General features: G+C 46.9%; 1 protein-coding gene across 1 annotated transcript in view; it reads right to left on the minus strand.

Annotated features, from left to right (window-relative positions):
* Positions 1–1980: 1980 nt before the first annotated feature.
* The window catches only part of LOC122383873 (protein amalgam-like), a 36620-nt gene continuing 11210 nt past the window's right edge, over positions 1981–27390 (minus strand). The window contains exons 2-11 of the mRNA XM_043370683.1: positions 24465–24571; positions 15859–16066; positions 15200–15487; positions 10583–10689; positions 8955–8997; positions 7982–8157; positions 7535–7661; positions 6010–6093; positions 3543–3701; positions 1981–3160 (exon numbers count right to left, since the gene is read on the minus strand). Coding sequence (XP_043226618.1) covers positions 3072–3160; positions 3543–3701; positions 6010–6093; positions 7535–7661; positions 7982–8157; positions 8955–8997; positions 10583–10689; positions 15200–15487; positions 15859–16066; positions 24465–24571 — 1388 coding nt within the window. The 3' untranslated portion in view covers positions 1981–3071. The remainder of the gene's footprint in view (positions 3161–3542; positions 3702–6009; positions 6094–7534; positions 7662–7981; positions 8158–8954; positions 8998–10582; positions 10690–15199; positions 15488–15858; positions 16067–24464; positions 24572–27390) is intronic.

Consider the following 27390-nt stretch of genomic DNA (forward strand, 5'->3'; position numbering starts at 1 on the left):
GGCTAATGGTATTGTGAAGCGCGATGACTGGAGTATGGTACAATTTCAAGCCGATATCGAGCCAGCAATTTGACGGTGTCTGATTGAAAGCGACTATCGCATTTACAACTAATAGATAGGCATGTCACTGATGAAAGAGGCATGGTCACAACTCACAGAGACACCACATGACGTGCCATACATTAGGAAAATCGTCATTCAGAAATAGGGATCAGTGTAAACAGGTTCTACTTTGCGCATAAATGTCATTCGGCTGTAAAGGTGTGTGAGATTGATTTCCTATGTTGTTCCCGCATTGCTCTACACATTACAAAATATATATTGCTGGCGTCAATGTTCAACACCTACGTTAAAAGGTATGCACACTCCAGTGAAATTTAAAGTAATATTGGTGAAACACGAGCATTCTGTTTTTCTCGTTGAACGCAGGTAGCTCGACGTCTGGTGACGCAAGAGACAAAATATCGTCGAAAGTGCTATACATCTGTGCTAGTGGTGTCAATCGGAACTTGAATCTTCGGAATTCCGATTTTGTCCAATGTCCAATTCGGAATTCGGTTGGACAATAGGAAGCAGGCTTTGGACAACTCTGGACAATCGCTTGCTACACCTCAACATTTTTACAAAGTAATCGTGTTTAACATTGATTGGCTATTAGAAAGCTCAGCTCTCAATATGATTAACACTTTTGAGCTGGTAACGATGCATGAAAAGCAAATTAAATAACAGTGTTGAGTGTTAACTATTGCGTAGGTGTCGGACATCTTTGGACAAATGGCTGGCTTGGACATTTTTGGACGGACAGTCGACGTAAGCATTGGACATTGGACGGACTTTGGACATACGTTTTCTGAAATTGACACCACTAATCTGTGCACAGCAAAAAAGCCGCAGCAGACCGTGGCGACGGCCGGCTGTCGCTGTAACGCTTCGCCGTGACGCACGTGACACCTGACGTGACGCGTGGGGCGAGGCTCACGTCACGCGGATTCTGAGTGAGCGGACGCCCGGTCGTCGCCACCGCTGCTCCGTTTGACACGCCGCTGAAACGGTGTGCAAATTGAATAACGTGGGGTGCAGCAGCCCCTGTCAATCAATGAGGTCAGTTCTTGAGAACAATGACAGGCCTCATTGGCTGTCGGATCAATGAATTTCAGATGGTCCTTGGTAAAAGAAAAATATGTACATATAGCCTTGCAAGTGTTTCCACTTTAAACTACATTTAACTAGATAAGAACAATACGGTGTTTATACTAATTAAACAGGCTTTTTCAGCATGTTGGAATGAGAACGGTTGCTTACACTCCTATGTGGGACTGGAGCCAGTACCTACCTACCGTTGGACAATTTTGTTCATAACTGGAACCGGAGTAAGCATTAAGCAAACATGAAATTGTATCAGTTTTAAAAGACTGTGCATATCCATTAAGTATTCGTGTAAAAATAAACTAAATCGATATATTTACAGGTCTTGATCGAGAAGAAAACATTGACTTTTATGGTATGGAATAAAAACATATTTTTAGAAGTCGCTTAACATAATTAATCATATAGGTCGTCACAAAATAATATTGACAAGAATAACGGCATACATTATCCCTAGCTTAATGATCAAATCAGTGTTCCAGAAATTAAATTTCAAGTTGTGAGAGCTCGACTATCATTCCAGAAAAAAACCGGAATGAAATTGCCAAGACAACGAAGGTCAGTGATTCAGCCAATGATACTTATGTAACCAGCTTTGGGTGCATCTCCTGGACAATTTCCAGCCGAAGAGAGTAAAGTGGGTCTGATGTCACTCAATCTTGACCGAATGGGCAATTGTTGAGATCGTGTAGAGAAGCCAGAAGAATGAGAAAGTGTTCACGCTCACTGTATTGTGCTTTCACAATTATTTGTGCTTAACAGAAGTGAATAGTACATATATTGCTATGATATGTTATATGTTTAAGTAGCAGAAGCTTGGGTATGTAAATCAGATTAACAAGACAATGGACTATATTTGGCATTGCTTGATAGAACAGCGCACAAGGAGCAAGCAGATCGAAACTGCTACTTGCAGTAAGCCTACCTCGAACAACAGTTACATGATAACAATAGATACTTGGCACAAGGCTAAATATACGGACATAAATTCATGCAGTCGGATCCCATAGTAAACGTCATAAACCTCTCATCTAAGCGGGATATCTTTGATTTTTCTGGAGACACCGTATGCGACTGGACTCATAGAGTGCACACAAGGTCTCGAGTAGCCGACCCGACTCGACTGTAGGCGCTTGCCGATCCCGTAACAGCGCTGCACAGTGCACACGCTACGTCAGCAGCAACCGAAGTAGCACTGTAATTGCGTATGTACGGCGAACGCATTGTCGATCTCAAGGTAAGAGTTCCAGCGATAAGTAGTTTTGGATGCGCCCTGAATAACACCGAGTTCTAAGATCGACAGCTGTCAGCTTTCAGAACGACCCAGTTGTCAGAGTGCTTCCTGTCTCAGTTGAGTGAGGCGAGAATAAGGATGCTGATTGCATCGCCATTTGGTCGCTGGAACCCTTAGATTGAGAACAATAGTGCATACTGGCGGGACGGCCGCAGCTGGCTGATTGCGGATGCTCAACCATTCGATGAGCGGCAGCGCCAAACCACTGCACTGATCTGAAGAGGGCAGCACCTGTAGGACCATTCACAGACTACAGCACGCTGCCGAGGAGCGCCCTCTCCGCCGTAGGTGAGGCCGGGCTAGATGGCAGCACCTCCGCTGCGACCACCACAAAACTCCAGCACCAGCGCGCATCGATACCTTGCTAACCGTCAGGTAACAGCACTGGTGTTGCACTCAACTTCAGCGGGCGGTAGATATCGTGAAGCGTCACAAGCTAGGCCGCTGTTCCATGTTGTAACTCGTCAAGCCTAATCAACTGCACTGATCGTCGGCGTGAACGGAGTTAAGTCCTATGATACCTTACCGTGCTATCATTTCTATTACCACCTCTCATGATCCATTTCGATTCCGCTGATGCCTCTTGTCGATGGCGTGGTAACACAGGGGCCCGGGAGAGCGAGAAGGGTCCTCACAACTTGGACGTGAACGTGGCGAGGAGCACCGGAACCAGTAACAGACTCGATTGCAGCGACACCTTCCGTGCCGAGGATTTGTCCCCTGAGGAGAGATAATTGGGGCATTGGGTTAACGGCAGGCATTTGGCTATTCAGCATTAATTGTGGAATGTGATACGATAAATTACTTCACAAAACTGAAATATATGATTCAATTTTTGAACTTGTGACATAACGACTCTTTCTGAGGACTTTGTTTTTAAAACCAGCGACCACCAAATAAACCACCAGGCCAGGTCGAAACACAGAACAGAACAGAACAGAACAGAAAGAACAGAAGCTCCAACGACTGATAATAATGGTACAGAGAAGGATGTGTGAGATTCTGGCGTCTTATGTTTGAATTACCATGCATGAAAATATGTAGCTGAATTATGTTCGTAACTCTACGACCACATCCTTCACGTGTCGGTGTCCCATCTAACCTTCTTTGTTCCTGTTGTGCTGCTCCCAGTTGTAGCCCTCTCTGAGGCCGTAGCGCTTCCTCTCGCGCTCCAGCTCCTCCTCAAGGAGGTCGTCCCCCAGCTCGTCCTGATCCGGTAGGTAGACGTCGCCGTACAGTCCACCCTGCTCTCCAACACCGTCTGCAGGGTAGACAGGCATGGCGTCAGAGGTTCATCGCTCGAGAGCTAAACGATGACAAAAATGCTGTCGGTAATAGCGACATCCAATCTTACAAAACAAAAAACACACGTATGTTATGCTTCGAAACGAATTCTCACCATACACTCGTCTTCGAACCCCACGGCTATCAATTCCAAGAAAATGATCCAATATTTTCTTCATGCCTCTTAGAGTTTAGACAAGATTTTGAAGGTTGCCTGCTGGCTTGTAAGGCTACGGGTTACATGAACCTAGTTGATTTGCTTATTTACTTGACTCATGTTGGAAGCGTGTGGGCGAGAGGGGCTAAAAGAATCCCTCATGGTCATGCATTTGGTCTCATCCACGGTCCACTCCTGCGGTGCGGGCTAATTAACTTTTCATAAGTGCAGCATCTGCTGTATTTCATTCAATTTGCTAATGTCAATGACAGAGTCTTGAAAAAAGATGAGGTGGCATGTCCATAGTTGACAACATTTCCTTCCGAGGGCACTTGGTTTAAAACAGTGCTGCACATAATGGTTCAGAAGAAGAAGAAGAAAAAAATTGGGTTTGCGAGTTAACGGGGAGATTTTATGTCGCACTAACGATTAGCTGAAGCACCCTTTAACCTGTTTCTCTGTGATTCACAGTCTCAAGTGTCCCACAATCGAGGAGTATTCTCATTTTTAATTGATTATGCACAATAAATGGCGTTTAAGGTTACGCTTGACTTGATCGGTTATTGCTATCATTGCGTGCTGCTGTGAAAAGTTATCATTATGCATACGCTTTTTCTATGCGTTCGCTAGTCCCGTGAGTCTCCTGTTCACTGTTTCGTGTTTGTTCAAACATGAATTGTGCACCCTGTTGTTTCTCTGACGGCACCGACGCTCGACAACACCGATCTGGCGGCAGTTCCGGCTCTTTAGCGGCGCCGAGCACGGCCGTCGGTCTGACACCGCTCACCGTCTCCCTGAATTACTGCCGCAGATGGACCTTAATCAATCGACTGCAGCTGGCCACAATGAACAAACGGCGCTGGCCGGCGGGCCACGCCGGTCACGTCTAGCCCGTCAGCGGCCGCCGCCCGCTCTGATCTGTGGGGAGCGCCCCGAGACGCCAGAAGCTGTCGGAGCTTCGACGCCGCGCGGGAACTGTGCTGGGGAGAGCTCGGACACCCGTGGAAGCTCACGGCTGCAGGTTCGACCGTCGACGCCGGCTGGAGTCTATGGTGCTGGTAGGAGAGCGGTCTGAGCTGCGGCGCCGGACCGAGGGAGGGCTGGGCAGCCGGGTTGTCTGTCGGATGGTCGAGTGGGAGACTGGGAGTGTTGGGTCGGGTACGCTCGAGTCGAGCACCTTTTAGACGAAATACCGTGGAGCATGCCGACGTTTCAGACCAAATCGAGTCCGTTGACCTTGAATCAGACTGCCAAGTAGCTGCCGATTTTTACAACCGAGTGTGAAGCCGACGATCGACATCACATCCCCGACCATCGTACCACCGAGTCTGACCACCTGTCTCCATCCCTTCCTCAGACCACCACTCTGATGATTCGCCGAACCACAAACACTTCCGCTGGAGCCACCAGCGCGGCCACAGCTGGTTCGGCCAGGTGTCAAGGGTGCTCTAAACTGGATCAGCTCCCGCCAGCTTTATGAGCCCCGGCTGAGAGCAATCCCCGACCGATGCGCTTGTGTCGGTGGAGCCATTTGATGAAAAGACTGCGGAGTGGAGTACTGTGGCCTGCGCGAGATAAATAGCAACGGGAGCCGATTAGTGCCCGATTCTGCCGACTTAGAGACTTGAGGGGTGATTAGAGGGAAAAGCTTGTCGAGAAGCCCATAAAAAGTAGTCAAGAACGGGTCAGCGGAAACGAGCATTACGGACGAGATGTGTCGGGTCGTCTTTGAGAGTGAGGAGGGGAACGGAAATATAGCATTATTCTCGTTCAGAAGTTCGTGCATATTAATGGAAGAGCCGCAGAATTGCGCATCATGCACTCAATTTTGCGTACAACAAAAACATATCCTCACAGATTCTTATCAGATAATCTCCTCTTTCCTTGGCTACTCTGATCACGTATTTACATTTCGTTTCATAAAATCCATGTGCAGTCAACAGAAGTGACGACTTCTCATAAAAATTAACATAAAGGCACTCTGGAGTGAAACGTAATAGTACCTAGATGTTCATTTTAGGAGGGTAAGTGTGATCAAAATGGCGGAGGGTTAAATGGCAAATTCGGTGATCAGTGGTCAAATACCAATCGTCTGAAAAGTGTAAAAGTCGGACTCCATTTGACTCACTTCTGAATGTGACGATGTCGGTAACGGGCTTCCAGGGACGGTAGGCCTCCGTCGTTACCCGCTCGGTGGTAGGCTGCAGTATTTCTGCAATCAAGAGTATTTTTCATGCAACCAATTACTGGATCTAACAGATAGCAGGCATGTTTGCAGACGTATCTATTAAAATCAGCGTCACAAAATAAATGTGCATTTAAGTCATTTAAAATATATTTGATGCAACATGACGTCTTTATATTTAGAGACAGTTGTAGTTACCTTTAACCCGCGCCCAGATGGGGTCTGCCGAGCAACGCGGTCTGATGGGGGGGGGGGGCCATTTTGGCCCCCCCCCCTCAGATCTCGAGAACCACGCAACATAGCGACAAGCGGTAAACGGTGTTGGATAGCCCCAACGGGGAACTACCTTGTGACCCAATTTCATTGACCTCGGTCAAACTGATGACGTCACAGGTCAGGTCAAAGGTCGAATTTTCACCGTTTACAGGCATTTCAAGAAATGCGTTGTAAAATCGAGTAAAATGCATTTCATTGAAAATCATCGATGGGGAAATGATCTTCAAACACATATTTTGCTATTTGAGGTCACTGATACCAGGTCAGGTCACAGAGGTCAGGTCACTGGGGGGGTCACAATATGAAAGTGTCGTGTGATACATGTTTTATGGTCCATTTTACATGACAAATGCGATTATGTGGGTCAGACAGACTTTAGGGCCAGCTTAGATCACGTTTTGGTCAAGGTCAGGTCAAGGTCAGGTCAAGGTCAGGTCAAATTAGGTCAAATTTCAAAGTTGATATTTTTGCATAAAATGGGTATCGATTCGATGCAGCTCGTCACGGGGAGTTCAATGGTGGTCTCCGTTTTGCGCTACAAGGTCTAGAATTGCTAAAAAATGAGTTCAAAAATTTGACGTCATCAATTTTTAACAGTTTTTTCGCTATAACTTGGCCAAAAAAAGAGTTATCGATCTAAAATTTGGTATGTATATCGAAGAGCGCAGGGACTATCACATATATTCCGGTTTTTTCGGAATTCGAAAAAAATTTGGAAATTTTTTGAGTTTTTCTAAAAAAATCAATTTTTTTGATTTTTGGGGGTCAAAATCCCAAAATTTCGAAAATCCGAGATAGCAATTTTGTAGCGCCGTCTTTTTCTACACAACCACATAAAGAACTTTAAAATTGCTTGTTAACTGTAGAATTGGTGAGCGTTTCAAGATGTCATGTTTTTTGCTCATTTTTACTCGAACATGACCTCAGTTTGACCTCAATAACTCCTGACCTGAGGTGACCTGTGACTTGAAATTTTGTGTGAAGGTGTCAAATTGATGCCCGGTAAGGTACCCAAAATTTGGCGGCGCTGCGCGCCGCCGTTTTTGCGCTATTTAAGAAAAACCACAGGGGGGGGGCCAAAATGGCCCCCCCCATCAGGGCGCGGGTTAAGCTAACCACGAAGACTCAGGGCCCACTTATGCAATCAGACACATTTATTTGCAGCAGCACAAGACATATTGAAATAACCCACCGTTAAGTGTGATAGATCCATCAACTTTTCCTATGTAGTTTTCGCAGATACACTTATAGGAGCCGAAATCAGACGAATTCAAGTGATGAATCGTCAACAGCATCTCAGTCTTGTATTCGTGGTGCCTCTGAAACCCCATTCACAATTCGTTAGCTAACAGCAACTGCTGTAACTCGTAATTGCGGACATAAAAGTGCCTAAGTGGTCATTTGAGAAGATTTGTTTCAGAACAATGCCTCTTAAATGGATGAGAAAACTTATATTCTTATGTAACGAGCCTCTTTGAGTTTATCAAAGAGGTAGAGTTTATCAAAAGTAAGATCACATCATTCATTCGACCCACCTGCTGTAACAAATGAGCGCCAAGACTAATTTGATAAACACTTCCACTTCCCAGCGCACATCAATTTTATTTTCAGATAAGTTTTAAACACATACTCCTCTTACGATTTCAATGTCGTATTTTCCCTTCCGCTCGTCGATAATGAGATGCCCCTCTTTGCCGATCATCTTCCTCCAGTAGACGATTGGCTCCGGGTACGCCTCGCTGCGACATCTCATTGTCACCGATGAGCCCTGGACGCCGTCCATCAGCTGATTCGGAACCCAGATCATCGGCTTAACTGAAACACAAACCATGCGTAATATCGTAGTAAAAAGATAGGCATGTCGTACGCAAACTTCAGACCGCATTGCCATTTCGGGTAACTAGTAAGCACGCACGCTAACCACTGCCTGGCTATGAAACAATGCCTAGCTTGGCCATCCAAAGAGCATTTTCGATCTAATGAACCATCAATCAGTTCCTCCTCCCCCCCCAAAAAAAGTTCCGACACCGACACAACACGGTCTGCCGATTGCGCCGCCGCGCTGAAAGCCTCCCAATGAGGAGACCTGCGTAGGTAGACTAGCCCGCCGTACTGCCGAGCCGGCCGGGACAGGCTAACAGCCAGGCATTCTGGCCAAGTGCGGTTACCGATTAGTGTTTGGGTGGGTGTTCGAGCCTCCAAACGCGCAGATTCCGAATAGAGATGTAGTAAAGTCGGGGTACTGCATCAGGTCGAAAATTGTTTCCATTTCGTCACGCATTATGTTTGCTGCCTTTTGCGGGAAGATTATAACCACATCGCCCTCCGTGGAGTTTTTTTTTCTTTTTTTTTGCAGAAGACGTTCCTCAAGGTAAGTGTTCCCGTTCCGGATAAGTTCATCGCAAATTTGTCCATGGAAAGTTGATAAGTAAAAGGTGTTTGATGCATCTGTCACTGCGTGATTCTAATTACCTATTCATTCAAAGTAACCTGGTTAATTTGCATCGGCAGGCTTGAATAACAGTTTCGTTGTTGTTGTTGTAACTGTTGTAACTCAAGGAGGATTGGTATAACAATACACAATACACATGCCTTGCGTGATGTATACTCACATTCTACGAACAGTTGTATCCGCTTACTGACAGTGGGTGGGATCTGAAACACATATTGATTGTAGTGATTGTCATGCATACCTAATATCTTATTGCCATGCACCCAAATTATTTTTCAGTGTTATATTGCAAACAATTTAATTACATTTGATCCTGTTAAAGCACCCACATATCCATAAATGCTTTAACCTTCCAGGCGGTGGGGGGGGGGGGGCATTTTTTGCCCCCCCTTTAGTTTTTTCGATATATCTCGAGAACCGCTGCGCCGATCGTCACCAAACTTTCAGTACCCTCCCGGGAGCAGCTAGCGCACATGGTGACCAAAAATTTTTCCAAATGCTATGATAGGTTGGCCGCTAATGACGTCAGAGTGACGTCATTTTTGCCATTTTCGACCCAAAAAAAGGTTTCGCGGGAAGAGCTGTCAGGCCTACAGCTTTAGAGATACAGAAAAATGTGTCAGACATAAAAGGTGTGAAATTAAAAGGGCTACAAAACTGCTATTTCGGTTTTTCGATTTTTTTGGATTTTGAACCCCAAAAATCAAAAAATAGATTTTTTGAATATAATAGCCAAAAAATCCAAGAAGTTTTTTGAATTTCGGAAAAAACCGGAATATATGTGATAGCCCCTACCGCCTTCTATCTACATACCAAATTTGAGATCGATACCTCTTTTTTTGGCCAAGTTATAGCGAAAAAAACTGTTCAAAATTGATGACGTCAAATTTTCAAACTCAATTTTTAGCAATTCTAGACCTCGTAGCGCAAAACAAAGACCACCATTAGACTCCCCGTGACGAGCTGCATCGAATCGATACCCATTTTATGCAAAAATATCAACTTTGAAATTTGACCTTTTTTGACCTGACCTTGACCTGACCTCCACCAGAAAGTGACCTAAACCGTACCTGATGGTCTTATAACCAACACCATTGAGTTGGAAATGAAAAACTGGCCATAAAACATGCATCGCATAACCTTAGTAAAGTTGGGCTCATGTGGTGACCCTTGGTGACCTTTGGTGACCTGACCTGTGACCTGACCTGGTATGACCAGTGACCTCTAATAGCAACATATGTACTAGACAACTGACGCCTTATCGCTGATTTTCGACAAAATGCGTTTTACTCGGTGTTATAGCGCTTTCCCTAGAAGCCCCGTGAACGGTGAAACATTTTATCTTTGACCTGACCTGTGACGTCATCGGTGACCCCGAGGTCAATGAAATTTGGTTTCCTACGACAAATTTGACAGGGCTATCGAACGCCGTTTGAATTTTCCGGATCCGTCCAGTAGTTTCGGAGATACGGGGGGGGGGCAAAAAGTGCCCCCCCCCACCGCGCGGAAGGTGGCTGGTAGGCCCACCGCCTGCCGGGTTAAAATAAAAAAATACCAAGAAAATAAAATTTAGTTTGGACTCGACTGCTCCATTAATCTTATAATTAAGGGCTAAGCAAAGAAAAAAACATTTTCCTTGTTCGCCGCTTTATGCTTCTGACAAAGTCATGGTTAGGATTCCGGCCCCGTGAACACTGAACAGCCAATTCACAAAACAGACTGCCCATACATAATTTAACCGAAACAAAAGACATCCCATATCCTATGTAGGTGATTGATTTAACATACCTCGTTTTTGGCCATGCAGAGGTAGGCCCCCATATCGGACGGTGTGACATGGACCAAATGCAGAGTGTCGCCCTTGATGGTCTCCGGTAGGCGAGAGGTATTCTGATCTGTAAAACAGTAACCAAGCTCAATAGAGCGACAATAGAGAGACAGTGACCACGTCGGCTGCACATAACGGTTAGCTGAGAGGCTACACTACAACGACAGCCGATGAGTGCCATTGAGCTAGAAGTTGTGAGCATGAAGTTCAAATTAAGCTTTCCGTGATTAGAAGAATGAGATTTGAGAGATTGCAGCACACGGTAGACCAGCCTTGGCACAGATCAACTTGGAAAATACAATGTCACCATGTTGAAAGAAATAGCTTGCTCTACTTCTTCTGATTACGGAGCGAGCGAAGCGAGCGTAGTCTTTCCTTAGATTAACGGAAATTTCTTATGCCGTGGTCACGCTTTTGCGACGCTTATATCTCAGCAACCACTTGACCGATTTACACGCGGTAATTTTTGTAGGGTAGCTTCATTCCTTCTACCAAGTATTGGACTATTCCCGATGCATGTGGGTGACCCCTTATGCACGTGCCACGTGCAAAACGAAGAGGTGTCACTTTTGTAATTGTTGCAATATCTTGGTAAATACTTGGCCGATTGCGCTACAAGTTGGCATGTAGCTAGGCACCCACTAGGCAACGCATATCCATGTGCCAGAGTTGGGGTGCTGGTGCACGTGCGCACGTGCAGGGGTCGATTCCAGATCTCGAGAACGGCTGGACCGATGGCGCTCAAATTTGGTACATGGTTAGGGACCGGTTAGTAGGGTGCAGTGCAAAAGTCAGTTGGGACCCATTTTGCACGTGCGCACGTGCAGGGTGCCGCTTCCAGATCTCGAGAACGGCTGGGCCGATTGTGCTCAAATTTGGCACATCGCTAGAGACCGGTTAGTAGGGTGCCCGTGCACAAGTCAGCTGGAGGTACCCCCTCGAAATTTCGCACGTGCAAGGCTCACCCTCTCGCTCGCTCCGTTAGTCGCCCCAAAAGGCGTTATACTGGTTACGGAGCGAGCGAAGCGAGCGGAGTCTTACGTAGAATAACGGAAATTTCTGAGTATGAGCGGCCGGCCGGCCGTGGTCACGATTCTGCGACGCTTATATCTCAGCAACCACTTGACCGATTTACATGCGGTAATTTTTGTAGGGTAGCTTCATTCCTTCTACCAAGTATTGGACTATTCCCGATGCATGTGGGTGACCCCTTATGCACGTGCCACGTGCAAAACGAAGAGGTGTCACTTTTGTAATAGTTGCAATATCTCGGTAACTACTGGGCCGATTGCGCTGAAAGTTGGCATGTAGGTAGGCACCCACTAGGCAATGCATATCCATGTGCCAGAGTTGGGGTGCTGCTGCACGTGCGCACGTGCAGGGGTCGATTCCAGATCTCGAGAACGGCTCGACCGATTGCGCTCAAATTTGGTACACGGTTACGGAGCAGTTAGTAGAGTGCCGTGCACAAGTCAGTTGGGACCCATTTTGCACGTGCGCACGTGCAGGGTGCCGCTTCCAGATCTCGAGAACGGCTGAGCCGATTGTGCTCAAATTTGGCACATCGCTAGAGACCGGTTAGTAGGGTGCCGTGCACAAGTCAGTTGGAGGTACCCCCTCGCAATTTCACACGTGCAAGGCCCACCCTCTCGCTCGCTCCGTTATTCGCCCCAAAAGGCGTTATACTGGTGAAATTAACATAAGAAAAATCCGGTGTGAGATAGGTGATTACGGAGCGAGCGAAGCGAGCGGAGTCTTTCCTTAACCCGCGCCCTGCTGGGGGGGGGGGGTGTTTGAACACCCCCCCTTGTGGTTTTTCGCGAATATCTCAAAAACGGCGGCGCGGAGCGCCGCCGTTTTTAGTACACCTTATCATACATCAATTCTACACATGTTGTGAAAATTTCAGACCAAGGTCATTCAAGGTCAGGTCACCAGGTCACTTGAAGTGACCTCACCTCATAAAAAGTTTCAATGTCTGTCATAGCTACACCGAGTGACCGATCGCTTTGAAACTTTCAGCGATTGCTAAGAGCAATAGCATGTACAAAATGTATATCTCAGAATTTTGATATCGATGACCTAAGGTCAGGTCAATTTTGCGACCTCCCCATTATAAGTCAATGGGAGAAAATTGAAATGCACCTCTTTTGGACGAAAGAAATTATAAACACTCCCAAACACTGAATTACAAGTGATTTAGACACACTGAACATGTAAATGGTGTCCGTGACCCCTGTTTATGCCCTGAGGTCATCTTAGGTCACGAATGGTATCTAACAGTTTTTCGCAAATAACTTTTGATAGAGGCATGCTAGAGCGATGAAAACGTTTTAGATGTGTTCAGCTCGACGATACGGATCGACTGGTATGCAACATGACCCTTTCCGGTCAGGTCATGACCTTGACCTGAGGTCAAATTTTCAAGTTGACCTTTCAAGGTCAAGTTATAGTTCATTCGATGCGTCTTGACGAGAGGAACACGATGCCGGTAAAAGTAAGCTCGTACAAGGCTTGGGTCAAAAGTTATTGCAGAAAAACTGTTTCCAAAAAAAATCGGCTATTTTTGCAGTTTTTGCCCCCTGCAGGCAAAACCGTTGACGTTAGGTCAAATCTGAGAGAATTACTCAGAAAGGGCGTTAATAGGGCTATCGAATGCGCTTTTCCGCGGCGCTGTAGCTCTTTGGTTCCCGAGTTATGCGTTGGCTTCTTGGAAATTGTCGACATTCGACCTGGAAATCGGCGAAATTTTGCTTTCAATGACCTCTGGTGACCTGACCTTTGACCTGACCAAAAAATTGACCGAAGTGATTTCCTCATTATTTTTGACGCTCTTTCGAACGCCGCCTTCCGCGTATCGCTACGTGGCCCAGGAGCGGAGTTAGAAGGGGGGGTGTTCAAACACCCCCCCCCCAGCAGGGCGTGGAAATCCAGGACCCCCAGCCGGGCGCGGGTTAACGGAAATTTCTGAGTATGAGCGGCCGGCCGGCCCGGCCGTGCGGACGCTTTTGCGAGGCTTATATCTCAGCAACCACTTGACCGATTTACATGCGGTAATTTTTGTAGGGTAGCATCATTCCTTCTACCAAGTATTGGACTATTCCCGATGCATGTGGGTGACCCCTTATGCACGTGCCACGTGCAAAACGAAGAGGTTTCAGATTTGTAATTGTTGCAATATCTCGGTAACTACTTCGCCGATTGCGCTGAAAGTTGGCATATAGGTAGGCACCCACTAGGCACTGCATATCCATGTGCCAGAGTTGTGGTGCTGCTGCACGTGCGCACGTGCAGGGGTCGTTTCCAGATCTCGAGAACGGCTGGACCGATGGCGCTCAAATTTGGTACACGGTTAGGGACCAGTTAGTAGGGTGCCGTGCACAAGTCAGTTGGGACCTATTTTGCACGTGCGCACGTGCAGGGTGTCGCTTCCAGATCTCGAGAACGGCTGGGCCGATTGTGCTCAAATTTGGCACATCGCTAGAGACCGGTTAGTAGGGTGCCGTGCACATGTCAGTTGGAGGTACCCCCTCGAAATTTCGCACGTGCAAGGCTCACCCTCTCGCTCGCTCCGTTACTCGCCCCAAAAGGCGTTATACTGGTTAATTAGTCAAGAAAAACGATTAAACGGTGCAAGCGACTGGACAAATGTACCATTCGCCACAACGTACGTAACCTCCAAAGATCTTATCAGCGAGTAAATAATCATGTCATCTCTTCAGCAGCACAAATATCAAGGGACAACACTCGGGATATTTTTACTCCCCGATACCATTTTGTCTGTGTTTTGAGAGCCCTTCTCATCAGCGCTGACCCTTCAGCTACTGGTGGCGCTCCTTGAGAGCGCGCTCTTATACCATCTCCGCGCCGAGTAAAGCTACGCGTTGGCCTCCCCGGCGCGTGCTGTAGTTTTACCCGTGGAGTGACCCCAGCCGAGCATCAACAAGAAGAGCCTCATCAGCGCACGCCTCTGCTAACAGGCGACTCGCGAGAGCTGTCCCATAATGAGCGCCATTATGCATCAAGGGGCGTCTTCCTTTAGTTGCTGCTACTCAGGTGAAGACAACTAATCGAGGAGTGTTTTCCTCCGTTGTCAGACAAGTGGACCCGTCCCGCTCTTATAAGTGGAAGGATTTTGTAAGATAATAATCATTTACGAAATGAGTGAGGAGAGCTTGCTACGCAAGATAAATCTCTCCCGTTTGCTCATGTAGCTCAAAATCACTACGTCCATTGCCACTAGAGATGTCAATCAGATACCAACTTTTTGGTATACCGATACCAAACCGATACCAACTTGGTATTTGGTATTTCAAGGCTAATGCATTTGGTATTTTGTTGGTATTGTGAATCGTCCCTAATGTAAAAGAGCGCATTTCGTAAATGAGTAGAATTTGGTAAAAAGTTGGTATTTTCCTGAGTTTGCCAAGTTGGTTCGGTTTCGGTATTCTTCCATGGTTATTGTTGGTATTTGGTTTGGTATTGGTATCAAGAATCAAGATTTTCCGTAGCTGACATCACTATTGCCACCCTCGACCTCTGCGATTAACCGTACCCAGAAAGCCACGCCGACTCACCACTCTCTCCTCCGCGGCTGAACTGCTCTCGCTGACCGTACTGGTCCCTCCGGCCGTACTGGTCATGTCTGCTGTACTGGTCATGCCGGCCGTGCTGCCGGTGACGCCCTCGGTGGCTATGTCGGCCGCGGTGGACCACAGCCGCCCGCAAAGGGCGGCCATCCTCTCTGACCCACTGGATGGTCGGCTCCGGTACCCCGGTAGCCGCGCACGTCAGTGTCACGTTTTCACGGCTCTTGACTGAGACTTCTGACTTGGTGCTGTTGTCGTCTATTATCTTCGGTGGCTCTGTGAATGACATAGCCATCGGAATAATCATCATACCAGTGTGCTTAATTATTATGATACCGGTACCGGTACCGATATACCGGTGTGCTGGTAGCTCAAAGAACGATGAGCTATGAACATTAGACAGCCAGTGCTACATAACATTTTGATTTTCTCATCGCATGGTTAAAAAATAAACATAAAATAGAAGAATTGCTTTCAATAATGCGTTACTTGAAAAATTAGTCATAGTTATTTAACAGTGGTTAGGAGCATCCATGCTAATCGTGTTCCGCTACTTTCTTTCTTTGTTTGAGCTCCCGAACAGAAGTCTAAAGTTTCAACAAAAAAATGCCGACATCCATCAATCTGAAACGTCACTCGGAACTTACCGAACACCTTCAGCGACCCAATCTGCGACATGAGCGGTGCCGTGTTGACCTGGCACATGTAGAGACCGCCGTCACTGCGCTGGACCTGTGAGATGTGCAGCACCCACGTGTTGGGATCGTCCTGCACCAGCTTGAAGCGGGGAATGCTCGTGATCACCTTGTCGTGGATGGTGAGGATCATCTGCCGCTCCAGGTGGATCCACGCCACCTGCACAGGAATGAGGAGAATCGTCAGGAGAGTTATTTCACGCTGCAGGTTACTTTGATCCATAAGAAGTATTAATGGTGAAAAATCAGAGGATGAGTTAATTTTTTGCACTGATTTTATGATGAGTAAAAATGTTTCAATATTTTTTCCCCAAGTTTTGCTTCGCCCTGCTAGATGTTGATAACTGTTACGACTGGATCGCTACGTTTCGTATTGTTGTCCTCGTTCCTTTTTCACACAAGGACGCTCTTTACCCGGGGCCACAATATTGGTTGGCTGATATGTCGTATCGCTCTCTTGGAATCCCCCGCTAAGGCGCTGGGGCTTTAAATTATACATTATGGACATGACTGTGAGCCAGCTCGATAATCACAATCTTTGATGCCTTTTTTCAAGACGGCAAGACCAATTAGATTGGTCCGCGCAGAAACCATCGTCCTACAATAATCTGCAATCCGTTCTGATCCAATCGTCTCCGACTGTGTCGTGCAGCTGCCTAACATGTTATTTGTTGGCGGCGTGGCCATGTCATTTTCGCCTTGTCAGCCACTCCACGTTATTGGTTGACTCGGCCCAGTATATCAATGATGGAGCACGGCTCGATGAGCTCGGCGAGTGTCACAGCACTATACCCCTCAGATTGGCACCCAGTCTCGGGGTGTCACAGCTCGGCACCCGGCCCCAGGGTGCCACAGCAGCACCCCACACCTCGACACCCCATACCGGGGTGTTACAGCTAGCCACCCGGCCCCAGGGTGTGACAGCAGCACCCCGCTCAATTCAGCACCCGATCCGGATCTATGGCTGCCGAATGCCGGCGGCGACATCACTGGCCAGGTGATTAATCGAATGTGCAGTAGTTGGCAACATTGTTAGCCGAAGGCCACAACTCTCGGTCGGAAGCTGCGGGCTGGACTGATAGCCGCCCTATGAAGTCACAGATCCATCGGTCAGAGGTCAGAGGTCATGATCAGTGGTCTAAGGCTAGTGGTCCTGGTCAGATATCAGAGAGCAATGGCTAGTGGTCACTGGTCTGAAGCTAGCGATCATGGTCAAATATCAGAGATCAGTGGTTAATGGTCAGTGGTTCTGGTGAGATTTCTGAGGTCACTGGTCTGATGTCGGTCAGGAAAGAAGTCAGAGGAAAGAGGTCAGCAGTGAAAGGCTAGAAGGTCAGATATCTATCACTGAGTTGTTGTCACTTGTCAGATCTTTTGATCAGAAATCACCTGAATGCCACTGCAATAGCTCGTCATCTGCAGGTTCGGCTGACAATGCAATCATACTCGTACCTATGACATACTCGTACCGCTTCCACGCCTGAGTCTCAATCTCACCACCTGCAGCAATATCGCTCATCTATAGCCCATTCCACCCCCTCCGTGCCTCACTCTTGACGCACCCTCCCCCCTCCCCCTCCTCCTCAGCCGGGTCAGGGCCGGCGGGTGATGGTCGGTATGTCGACACGGACCCTCGGGCCGCCACCTATGCTAATTCGGCGTGCCGGCGCGCCAGATTTGCATCACGGCCTGTCGGCGCTCCACCTGAATCGGCGCCATTTCCATTGGTGCCGCCTCTGCGCTGCTCATTACACCGCGCTGCCGGCGCCGGCAATGAAGAACAAAGCTGGCCGCGCTGTGCGGCTCGTTTTTCGCGGCTGTCGGCGGCTATTGCGGCGCGGTGCTAAGTGGCAGCGCGCCGCAATAGTCGCTCCTCGGCCGCGCCGCCACAGATGCAGATATCCTATCTGGCTAGATTAGGTTGTGTTCGTATATTACCACCAGCCGGCGGGCCGCTCGCCGAGTTAAAAGTCAGACCGGCAACAAATGTGCAACGGAGATTCTGAATTGGACAAAAACAAGACAGAGCGGGATGTGTTAGCCGTAAACGGACCGCTTTCATCCACCAGAAGCAGGCGCGAAGACACACGACGCACGTTGTCGTATCGCCGGCCTTGCACCATTTCAATCGGACTCGGGTGAATTTTGCACGACACCCGTCCAATTGGTGATTTTCGAAGCAGATTTCCACCGGGGCCTGGTAACTTTGAAGTCGCGCCGACGGGCATAAGTGGCCCGGACGCCGACCCCGTGATACTGGGAAGCGCCACGCTCGCGCGCCCTCCTCCGCTCACTGTGAGAGACCGACTCGGACAACTCGGAAAACAGCCGCCGTAATCCGCCACCAACTTGGTGACTGCTGATTAAAGAGCGGCCGGTGATGAGCGTCGGGAGGGCCGGGGAAACGCTACCCGATGGGATCCAACCGCAGCCGCACTGAGGTCGAACTCAGCTAACTATGCTTTTCGCAAAGTGATCTATGTGTAAGTTCCGCATCAGTATAGTGACACGTGTAAAAGACTCAATCACTGTGCAATTTGCATGCGATATCTTCTACGTAACTGTGTTGAATATAAGTTATGAATTTATAGATATATCAATGCTTAAAATGTTGTTTGATTTTGTGACATTCACTTACATTGGCTGTTTTCTGCGCATCAAAGAAAATAAAGCTAAGCTTACGAGTAATGATATTGGAGAGTAACTGAAAAAGTTAAAGGGAAAAGATAATTTGCTATTATTTTTGAAGTAGAAAGAATTTTGATGTTCAGACATTGACTGATCGAGACACGGTGTCCGAGCTGGCTAGGTTCCTTGAGGCATATCACCGATGCAGAATGACCCGCGGTAATGCTGAGGAACTAGCCTAGCGGGTCCGATAACATCCGATTCTCGTCTCGAGAGAGGAATAGACAGGCTTTGTTCGACACTTCCTGGTGCAAGGGAAATCAATGGATCTGTGATTAAAATGCATGCCCATATGCCTTGCAATACTCAATGGCTCATTCAGATTTATGCAAATCAGAAATACTTGAGCCATATGCATACGCATAACATGATTCATATGACCTATGTTTGATACTATATAAAGTCAAAACTGCACATTCGAAGCATATTTATTTTTTACATGAGATATGCACAAGCACATATTGACCAGCCATGGAACTTACCCATGCAAGCACTGAACTTAAATGCTTGAGCAAAGTAAGATATTATCATATCTTATCATATTAACGCCGCACTATTCACTTTACCTCGATTGGGTTGATGGGAGGTAAGATAGTCTACCGTGCCACTAATAAAAATACAGTATGTTGTGATTATTTCAATGCATTCCCTACACCATTAGCGCTTCACCCACTTCCCAACATGCCTTGCTTCAGATCTCATCCAGCCAACACGAAAAAGCCAATTTGCGAGAACTCAACATACAAGAAAACAAGCCATAAAGCGGTTCGGCGGCTGGCAGATGAGGCCTCGCCCGCCCGGCGGCCGGGCCGGACAGTCGACTATGAATAGGCATACATAATGCACGCCTCCTCGTAGCCAACACCCAGATTGCGGCGTTAAAGCTTAATCGCACTGCCTAGCCGCCGCCTTGACGCTTTCTCGAGACGTGATGTGAATAGCTCGGGATTTGGGCATCCATCGGGTTGTATGTCGTTAAACCGAGCCGATCGAAAGGAAGTGCAGAAGAGAGGAATGGCAGCTCGATGCTGAACGAGACGCCAGTCACGGCGTCTCCGTGAGCCTCACTGCGTAGTGCGTTATGCCACTAAATGTTTTACAGTTCGTTTTCTCTGATTGCTGTAAATTTAAAAAGTCTAATTTGCTTCAATTTGAACTAATGTTTGATTTTAAAATGCACAAAAATGAAATTATCGTTATCTGGGGTCAAAGCTGAATATTCCTACAAAACCCGGCAGCGGAAAACAGAGCAATGTCATTTCCTTCTTGGGAGATAAACTTCTGGGCCCTTCGCATCAATAAACGAAGTGTTATTTATTCTTGCAGCCCTATTGTTGCTAACAATTACAGAATGGCAAACGCACCGGTGTATGCAAGCTCGCTTTCGGAGCAAAACTTTGGAACCAAAATGACCCTTTCATACCAAAAATGAGATCGATAGCAATTTGTGATTATTTATCATTGATAGAATGAAATGAGGCATTATAAGCCTAAGGTATGGCTGCTATACCATTTCCTGCAGCAGCTCCGATCACCCCGCCTTTCCCTCGAGTAGAACAGACAGCGTCCCCCTGTGCGTTGACAGGCCGTTCTCCCGTGCCCCGCCACCACGCGTTCGACCGCTTCACTTTCAAATCACGCCCGTCAAATCTGTAAACTAGTAAACATAAATAAACGGCGGCAGCGGCCGACACGCCTCTAACGTGGTTTCTCTATTCCGGACCGGCACCGCGCTCGCCATCTCGAGCGCGGCGATCGCACGCCGAGAGGGTGCGCCGCGAATGCCCACGCGCTAATTTCGCCGCAGCTGGCCGCCAGAATGGCAGCGGGGTGGCGAGCGCGGCGCGGCGCCAGCTGCCGCGGCAAGCGCGCCGCGCCCCGTTCGGCCCGCCCGCGCCGAGTCTTGCCGCCCGGCCGCTCGAAGGGAGGCGATCCGACAGATCACAAACTCTTCCCAGCTGCCGAAATTGGCCCCTGAAGCGGAACGAGCCACGTGCCGAAGGGGAGAGGCCGTTATGGGCTCATCGACGACAGGGAACGGCTCAGAGTTGATACGGGGTTGTGGGAGCGGTGCAGAGACTAAGCAAAATTAGTCATTGACGCCAAGAAAGTGCATCTTGCAGCAAGATGCTTCATCAGAAAAATATTCAAATGCGTGGATATCATAATTAAAGAAATAGCTGAAAAGTAAAACGTGATAGGGTAATAAGTGTAAATATATTGGCCATAATCTCACAAAAGCAATAGCTACGCGCAGCTTCATTTGTATTAACATTGGCATTGTAAGTCAAGTATTAATGTAATAAAAAACCAAATAGAACAGAAGGAAATAACTTGGAACAAGATGTCCTCTGTCATCATCGTTCCATTTAGCTGGAATATGATGCCTGCTTTGAATTCCATTCAAGTGCCGCAGCTCAATGCAAACGGACCACTCTCTAAATTCTTAGAGGGCTGCCGACACCACGGATGGCCACTCCACTAATAATTCATCGCGCCCTTCTCGCGGATAGAGCGGGCGGCGCCGCTCGCTCTTTTTGACGACCGAGGCATGAGCGAGCCGCAGTCGTCAGCGAGCCTCTGAATTTCCGGACCGGCGGCAGGAATAAACGAAATGACGGCCGCCGCCGGAGTGTCATCCGACCGTACCTGTTCGGTTTACAGCCGCCGGGTACCGGGGGCGAGCGGCGTCTGTTCTCTGCCCCCCCCCCCCGTCCCTTCCCTGCCGCGCTGGACGGAAGCAGACAAATAAAACCACCACCGGCGCGGATCGGCTCGTCGGCTAATTGTCGGCATTATCACAGGGGAGCTGCGGCCGACGCTAACGAAGACCAACGGCGCGATTCTGGAGGCTCGCGTGCGCAGCGTCCGCGCGCTCCCCTTGGAGTCGCGTCCCCTGTCGGAGCTGCGCGCTGCTGCCCCGCCGCCCGCCCGCCCGTCCGGCCGCGCTATATGAGCTAATGGTAACGGATCGGGCGCGGCTGGTGGGTCGCAAACGGCCGCCAATTGCTAGCGATAGGGTATTGTGACGCGTACATGATACGGTGTCGACGGCAAGACGCAACAACAACATTTCGAGTACTTGGCTGTACAAATAATCCGCGCTTTGAAGTCTTCACTAAGGCATGTGCCAAATTAGCAATCTTGTAGACATTTTTCTTTGCAGTTTATTTTGCAGTGTTTTCACTAGAGATGTCAATCGGATACCAGTGTTCGCCACGGGCCCCAAAATCCCCAGCCCAGCCCGGCCCGGGCCCATGGGTTCAGAGCCCGGCCCAGCCCGTAGCCCGCTCTTGGCAAAATGTCCAAGCCCAGCCCGGCCCGGCCCGTCAAAAATAGCAATCTAGTTATTGTCTTAGTCTATTGCTATAATAAGCATGATTGATTACACTATTTTGAGAACAATTCAAATTGCATGAATATTAACATGACAATCATGACTCCCTTCTTTTCAATGAATATAATCATTTCAAGTACCTATGGCACAAATTTTAACAGTAACAGCAAGCACCTCAGTCAATTAGGTCATGATTACACACCTATAAAAAGTTAACATGATTATATTAACCACATTCTATGAGTAAAGTTACCTTGCAAGCTGATGTGTGTGAACATTATCATGCATAATTGGTGACTCTAATGCATACTTGAAGGAAGTATTTGCAACTTACTCTATACTTCCCAGCACTTACCAGCAGAAAAAAAGCTTGACTTATGGGAATTGATGAATCTGTCTCATGTCTGGGATTGACCTTGCTGTTAAATTCACTCCATTGATGCTGCAATATCAAAAGCCTGAGAAAGCATACAGAATAGGTGACACTAGCTTTAGCACTGTCTTCCAAAAAAGAGAAAATCCATCCATTTATCAGCAAAACTGATTTAATCTACTTTCAATTCATGCCCACGTGTCAACCGAATCTCTGTGGACAACTATCTGCTGCTTTCCTTGCTATTTTATGTAAGGCTCTTTTCAAGATATGGATATCGCTAGCAGCGTAAGCAGAAAACATGGTAAGTTTGAAATGTCATTTGGTACTTTTGCGACATTTACGCATCATCATCATCAATTGAAAATGAGCGAACACTTCTTGATTGTCGCAGCTGCGGCAGGTAGCGATTCTGACCAATTGTATAATAAAACATATATAATCAAGTTCTAATTTTGTTTTTCGTTCGAGTTTTCAGACTTTGTGATCTTGGTTTTATTTTTTATTTGTTTCATTTTGTTTTTTAGTTTGATACTTACTTAAAAAACGTATTTATTTGATATACTGTTATATACGAGTAGTAAAGTAATCTTGGTGTATAATACCACCTATAGATGCCGCCACATAAACATAGCGCCATTTGCAGGGCTGTGTTGTTGTTGTGAATTATTTTGACAAATTTATGGACATTTAAGGAAGCTTTCATCGCGAAATACTCTGTAGAATTCAACGTTACTTACAGTGTGTTTCGTGAGTATCCTTTTAAGGTTCTGTTCGTTAAAAAGCCGTCGATGAAGGAAAAAAGACTGTGTTGGAATTGTCTCACTATCGCCATATATAAGTGTTAAACTTAATATAGCCCTGTAGCCCATCATTGTTGAGAAGCTTCTTAGTTTTTGGAGTTATAATGCTAAGTAAGTTATTCTGATAACTACATTTTAACTTTTATTAACAAACTAATGATGCTAGAGATTCTCTGATCTTTTTGGTTTCGGAATTTTTATGAAAACCCTCCTATGTGTGACATGATGTGATATTGGATAGTTCTCAAGATTCCCAAAATTCAATATGAAGTAGGTTTTCTTTCACATTGCTTAAATTTGGTTTAGTTTTAGTATTTTCCCAGTGGGTTTTGTTTGCATCAGTTTCCAAATTTTCTTAAATTGACATTAGTCGCAAAACCCATAGTCCACAAAGCTCTTGGCCCGGCCCGGCCATAGCCCGTTAACTAATGATATTTGGGGGCCCGGCCCAGCCCGTAGCCCAGCCCGGCCCATGGCCCGTTGGGCTGGCCCGGCCCGTGGCGAACACTGTCGGATACCAACTTTTTGGTATACCGATACCAAACCGATACCAACTTGGTATTTGGTATTTCAATCGTAATGTGTTTGGTATTTTGTTGGTATCATGAACCCTCAATAATGTATAAAATGCTAAGAAATCGGTAAAAAGTTGGTATTTCCCTCATTTTTCCAAGTTGGTTTGGTTTCGGTAGTTCCCCATGGTTTTGTTTGGTATTTGGTTTGGTATCGGTATTCAGATTTTCCGTAACTGACATCACTAGTTTTCACACTGTCATGGAACGGGGTGCTACCGTGGTCTGTGACATGCATAGTTTGCAGTTCGCACATCAGGATACCAGATTTTACACACCCAGGCGTGAGGCCATGAATTTTGATAAGTTCTGAATATTCGACGTGGATGTGTTATCAATCCAACACCGATGGGTGCAGAGCTAGAGATACAGCTCTCTCTTGTCAACCTTATCCGGCAGCTAGAACGAAGACCAATGTTCGATTTACGATCAAGAATAAATGCTTTAGTTTCAGAGTTCAGCATTGCGAGGAAGCTCATCATGGTGACTATAAGCATATTTTTATTGGCTGGCATCGGTTGACAAAGGTCCGTGATCGAAATTCGAATATACCCCAAATTTTATTTTATCACTATATTCTGCCTGGAGTGTGGATCCGGTCACTTTAAATATGCTTATAATGATCATGAGTTTTTTAGCTCGAGTTTTATGGGATGCTCTGTGACAGAATTGATAAACATTTGCAAATTTATGAAATATGATAATTTCCTTCATTTTATGTCATCTTGCTGAAACAGATTTAGTACGATAACAAACCAGAGAACACTTCTGATTGTGGTGCTTACCTGATAATCGCCGAGGTTTTCCACGACACATTTCAGGGCGGCGCTCCTGGAGGCCACTACTTCCTGGTTGCCGATCGGCTGAGCAAAAACAGGCTGAGTTTCCGCCTCTGCAAACAAGCGCACAAATGCCGCAATCAGTCCAGAGTACCTCTGCAGTCCGCGGCAATGTAATTCATCATTATCGCTCAAAATAGACACAGAAGTGGGACATAGATCGGCAAACATTACACCCTTTTCAGCATGAAAGCCTATGAAAGCGGCATCTTCTTATAGATCATCCCTGATCTATATGTTATCTAGAATAACGTTACAATCTCTCGCTTCTATCCAAATGTACTCATTACATTTCCGTTTCCTTTTTTCTGATCGTGCATTTCGCCAAGAGAGTCCGTAGTAGGTAGGCTGTGCCGCAGCACTTGTCTGTCGTGCGGCACAGTCTACCTTTCCTTACATCACTGCGCATAGCGGAGGAATACCTAGCGGGGCGATGTGTTGCGACTTGAGAGTAGTTTTTTTTTGCGTCAGACGAATGCGATGGCGAGAATTATCTGAACCTTAGTTAATTATATAATCAGTCAATTTCGCTTCTGCTAGTTATGCTAATAAGTGTGATGAGGCAGGTAGGTACACTTGTTTGAAGTTATTTTACGTGCTTACATAAATGCGGTAGGTACATACTCTTAGTCTTCGTCCTAAAGTGACCACCACAAAATTGACTCTAGAAAGTCAGAAAGATGGATCAAATAAATGAAAACACGATACCGTAGAGCCTTTTAATGTCCGCTATAAAACAAAGAAGATTCACAGCACCACCAAAACGCAAGAAAGAAGGATTCTGAGAATCAACAAACACGTCGTTGCAAATCTGAGAAAGGCGGCGGCCTGGTTCCGACTGCGAATTGTGTTCCATTGCATATCGTGCATATTTCAGCGACTGATCAGACAGAGGGAGATGAGGTGATTCTCAGACGCTGAGCCGATATGGCACGGTGATCTTTGGTGGCGTCGCGGCGGGCACTGTTGGCAGGGGGTGCGAAGCCCGCGCCGCACCGGTCCGCCGCGGGCCGCGCGGCTACGAAGATTAGCCGCGCAAAGATTTAGATGGCATCGGTGTAATCTTCGGAGATAAGGTGGAAACCGGGAGGAAATTAGTTTTGTATTGGATGAACGGGAGGCTTTGCGGCCAATCGCGGCCCGCCGTGGGCTGAGGAGCACGCGCTGATGGGTCAGCTGGAACGAGTACTGAACGGTGATGTTCCATGGCAGAGGATTAGCCACCGGGGTGTGGCACAGCGACCGAGTCATGGAAGGAAATAAGACCGGCCAACGCCATGGGCCAAAACAGTGGTTACAATGGAGTGGTCAACTGACGATATCGCTATTGATGAGAGTTGTTCGCTCAATGTAATTTAGTGAAGTTTATGCCCAGGCTGCCAGGAATCACATTTTATTATACTTTTTTATCTTAAATCGCTACGTAAGATACAACTTTTCATGAATGGCATCGACTTCTGAACCACACACATAGGTATAGTCATTATGAAGTTTCTAAGTCTACTGCCAAGCATCCTTTAATTTATATGACTTCTTAGGGATATTAGACATAATCTCCGCAAACAGTTTTCGATAGTTGTTGACATTTTTACTTCAGTGCATGGTCTGGCGTGAAGGAGCAGGGGGCATGTTCTTTCTGGCCTTGCACAGCGGTTGCGGAAATCCATTCATAGCCTGTTTATCCCATGTTGTGTGAGTAGTTTGCGGTCACAGTCAGCGCTCTTTGGTGTTGTCTCACGGATATTGGTGCCTTCCGGAGAGCAGTTTGCTTTGCAGACTGCGGCGAGGACCAGTAATCAGAGATCTCGATTCCTAGAAAGGCAGCCAGAACATTATTTGAAGTGCGGGTGCCCAGATAGTGGAAAGCACAAGAGAATTAGACATCTCTGCAGTTTTTACCTATTGCTGCCTAGCATTGAACATAATTGTATCTAATTGTATGTTTGTATGTATTGACATCAAAAGCCTTCCACATATGGCGAGGCGATTACGGCTTTTTCACCTTTTTTATTCATTTAACCCGCGCCCGGCTGGGGGTCCTGGATTTCCACGCCCTGCTGGGGGGGGGGGGTGTTTGAACACCCCCCTTCTAACTCGGCTCCTGGGCCACGTAGCGATACGCGGAAGGCGGCGTTCGAAAGAGCGTCAAAAATAATGAGGAAATCACTTCGGTCAATTTTTGGGTCAGGTCAAAGGTCAGGTCACCAGAGGTCATTGAAGGCAAAATTTCGCCGATTTCCAGGTCGAATGTCAACAATTTCCAAGAAGCCAACGCATAACTCGGGAACCAATAGAGCTACAGCGCCGCGGAAAAGCGCATTCGATAGCCCTATTAACGCCCTTTCTGAGTAATTTTCTCAGATTTGACCTAACGTCAACGGTTTTGCCTGCAGGGGGCAAAAACTGCAAAAATAGCCGATTTTTTCGGAAACAGTTTTTCTGCAATAACTTTTGACCCAAGCCTTGTAAGAGCTTACTTTTACCGGCATCGTGTTCCTCTTGTCAAGACGCATCGAATGAACTATAACTTGACCTTTAAAGGTCAACTTGAAAATCTGACCTCAGGTCAAGGTCATGACCTGACCGGAAAGGGTCATGTTGCATATCAGTCGATCCGTATCGTCGAGCTGAACACATCTAAGGCGTTTTCATCGCTCTAGCATGCCTCTATCAAAAGTTATTTGCGAAAAACTGTTAAATACCATTCGTGACCTAAGATGACCTCAGGGCATAAACAGGGGTCACGGACACCATTTTCATGTTAAGTGTGTCTAAACCACTTGTAATTCAGTGTTTGGGAGTGTTTATAATGTCTTTCGTCCAAAAGAGGCGCATTTCAATTTTCTCCCATTGACTTATAATGGGGAGGTCG

Source organism: Amphibalanus amphitrite, unplaced genomic scaffold, assembly GCF_019059575.1.
Source record: "Amphibalanus amphitrite isolate SeventyFive unplaced genomic scaffold, NRLGWU_Aamphi_draft 000175F_arrow, whole genome shotgun sequence".
Classification (NCBI taxonomy): domain Eukaryota; kingdom Metazoa; phylum Arthropoda; class Thecostraca; order Balanomorpha; family Balanidae; genus Amphibalanus; species Amphibalanus amphitrite.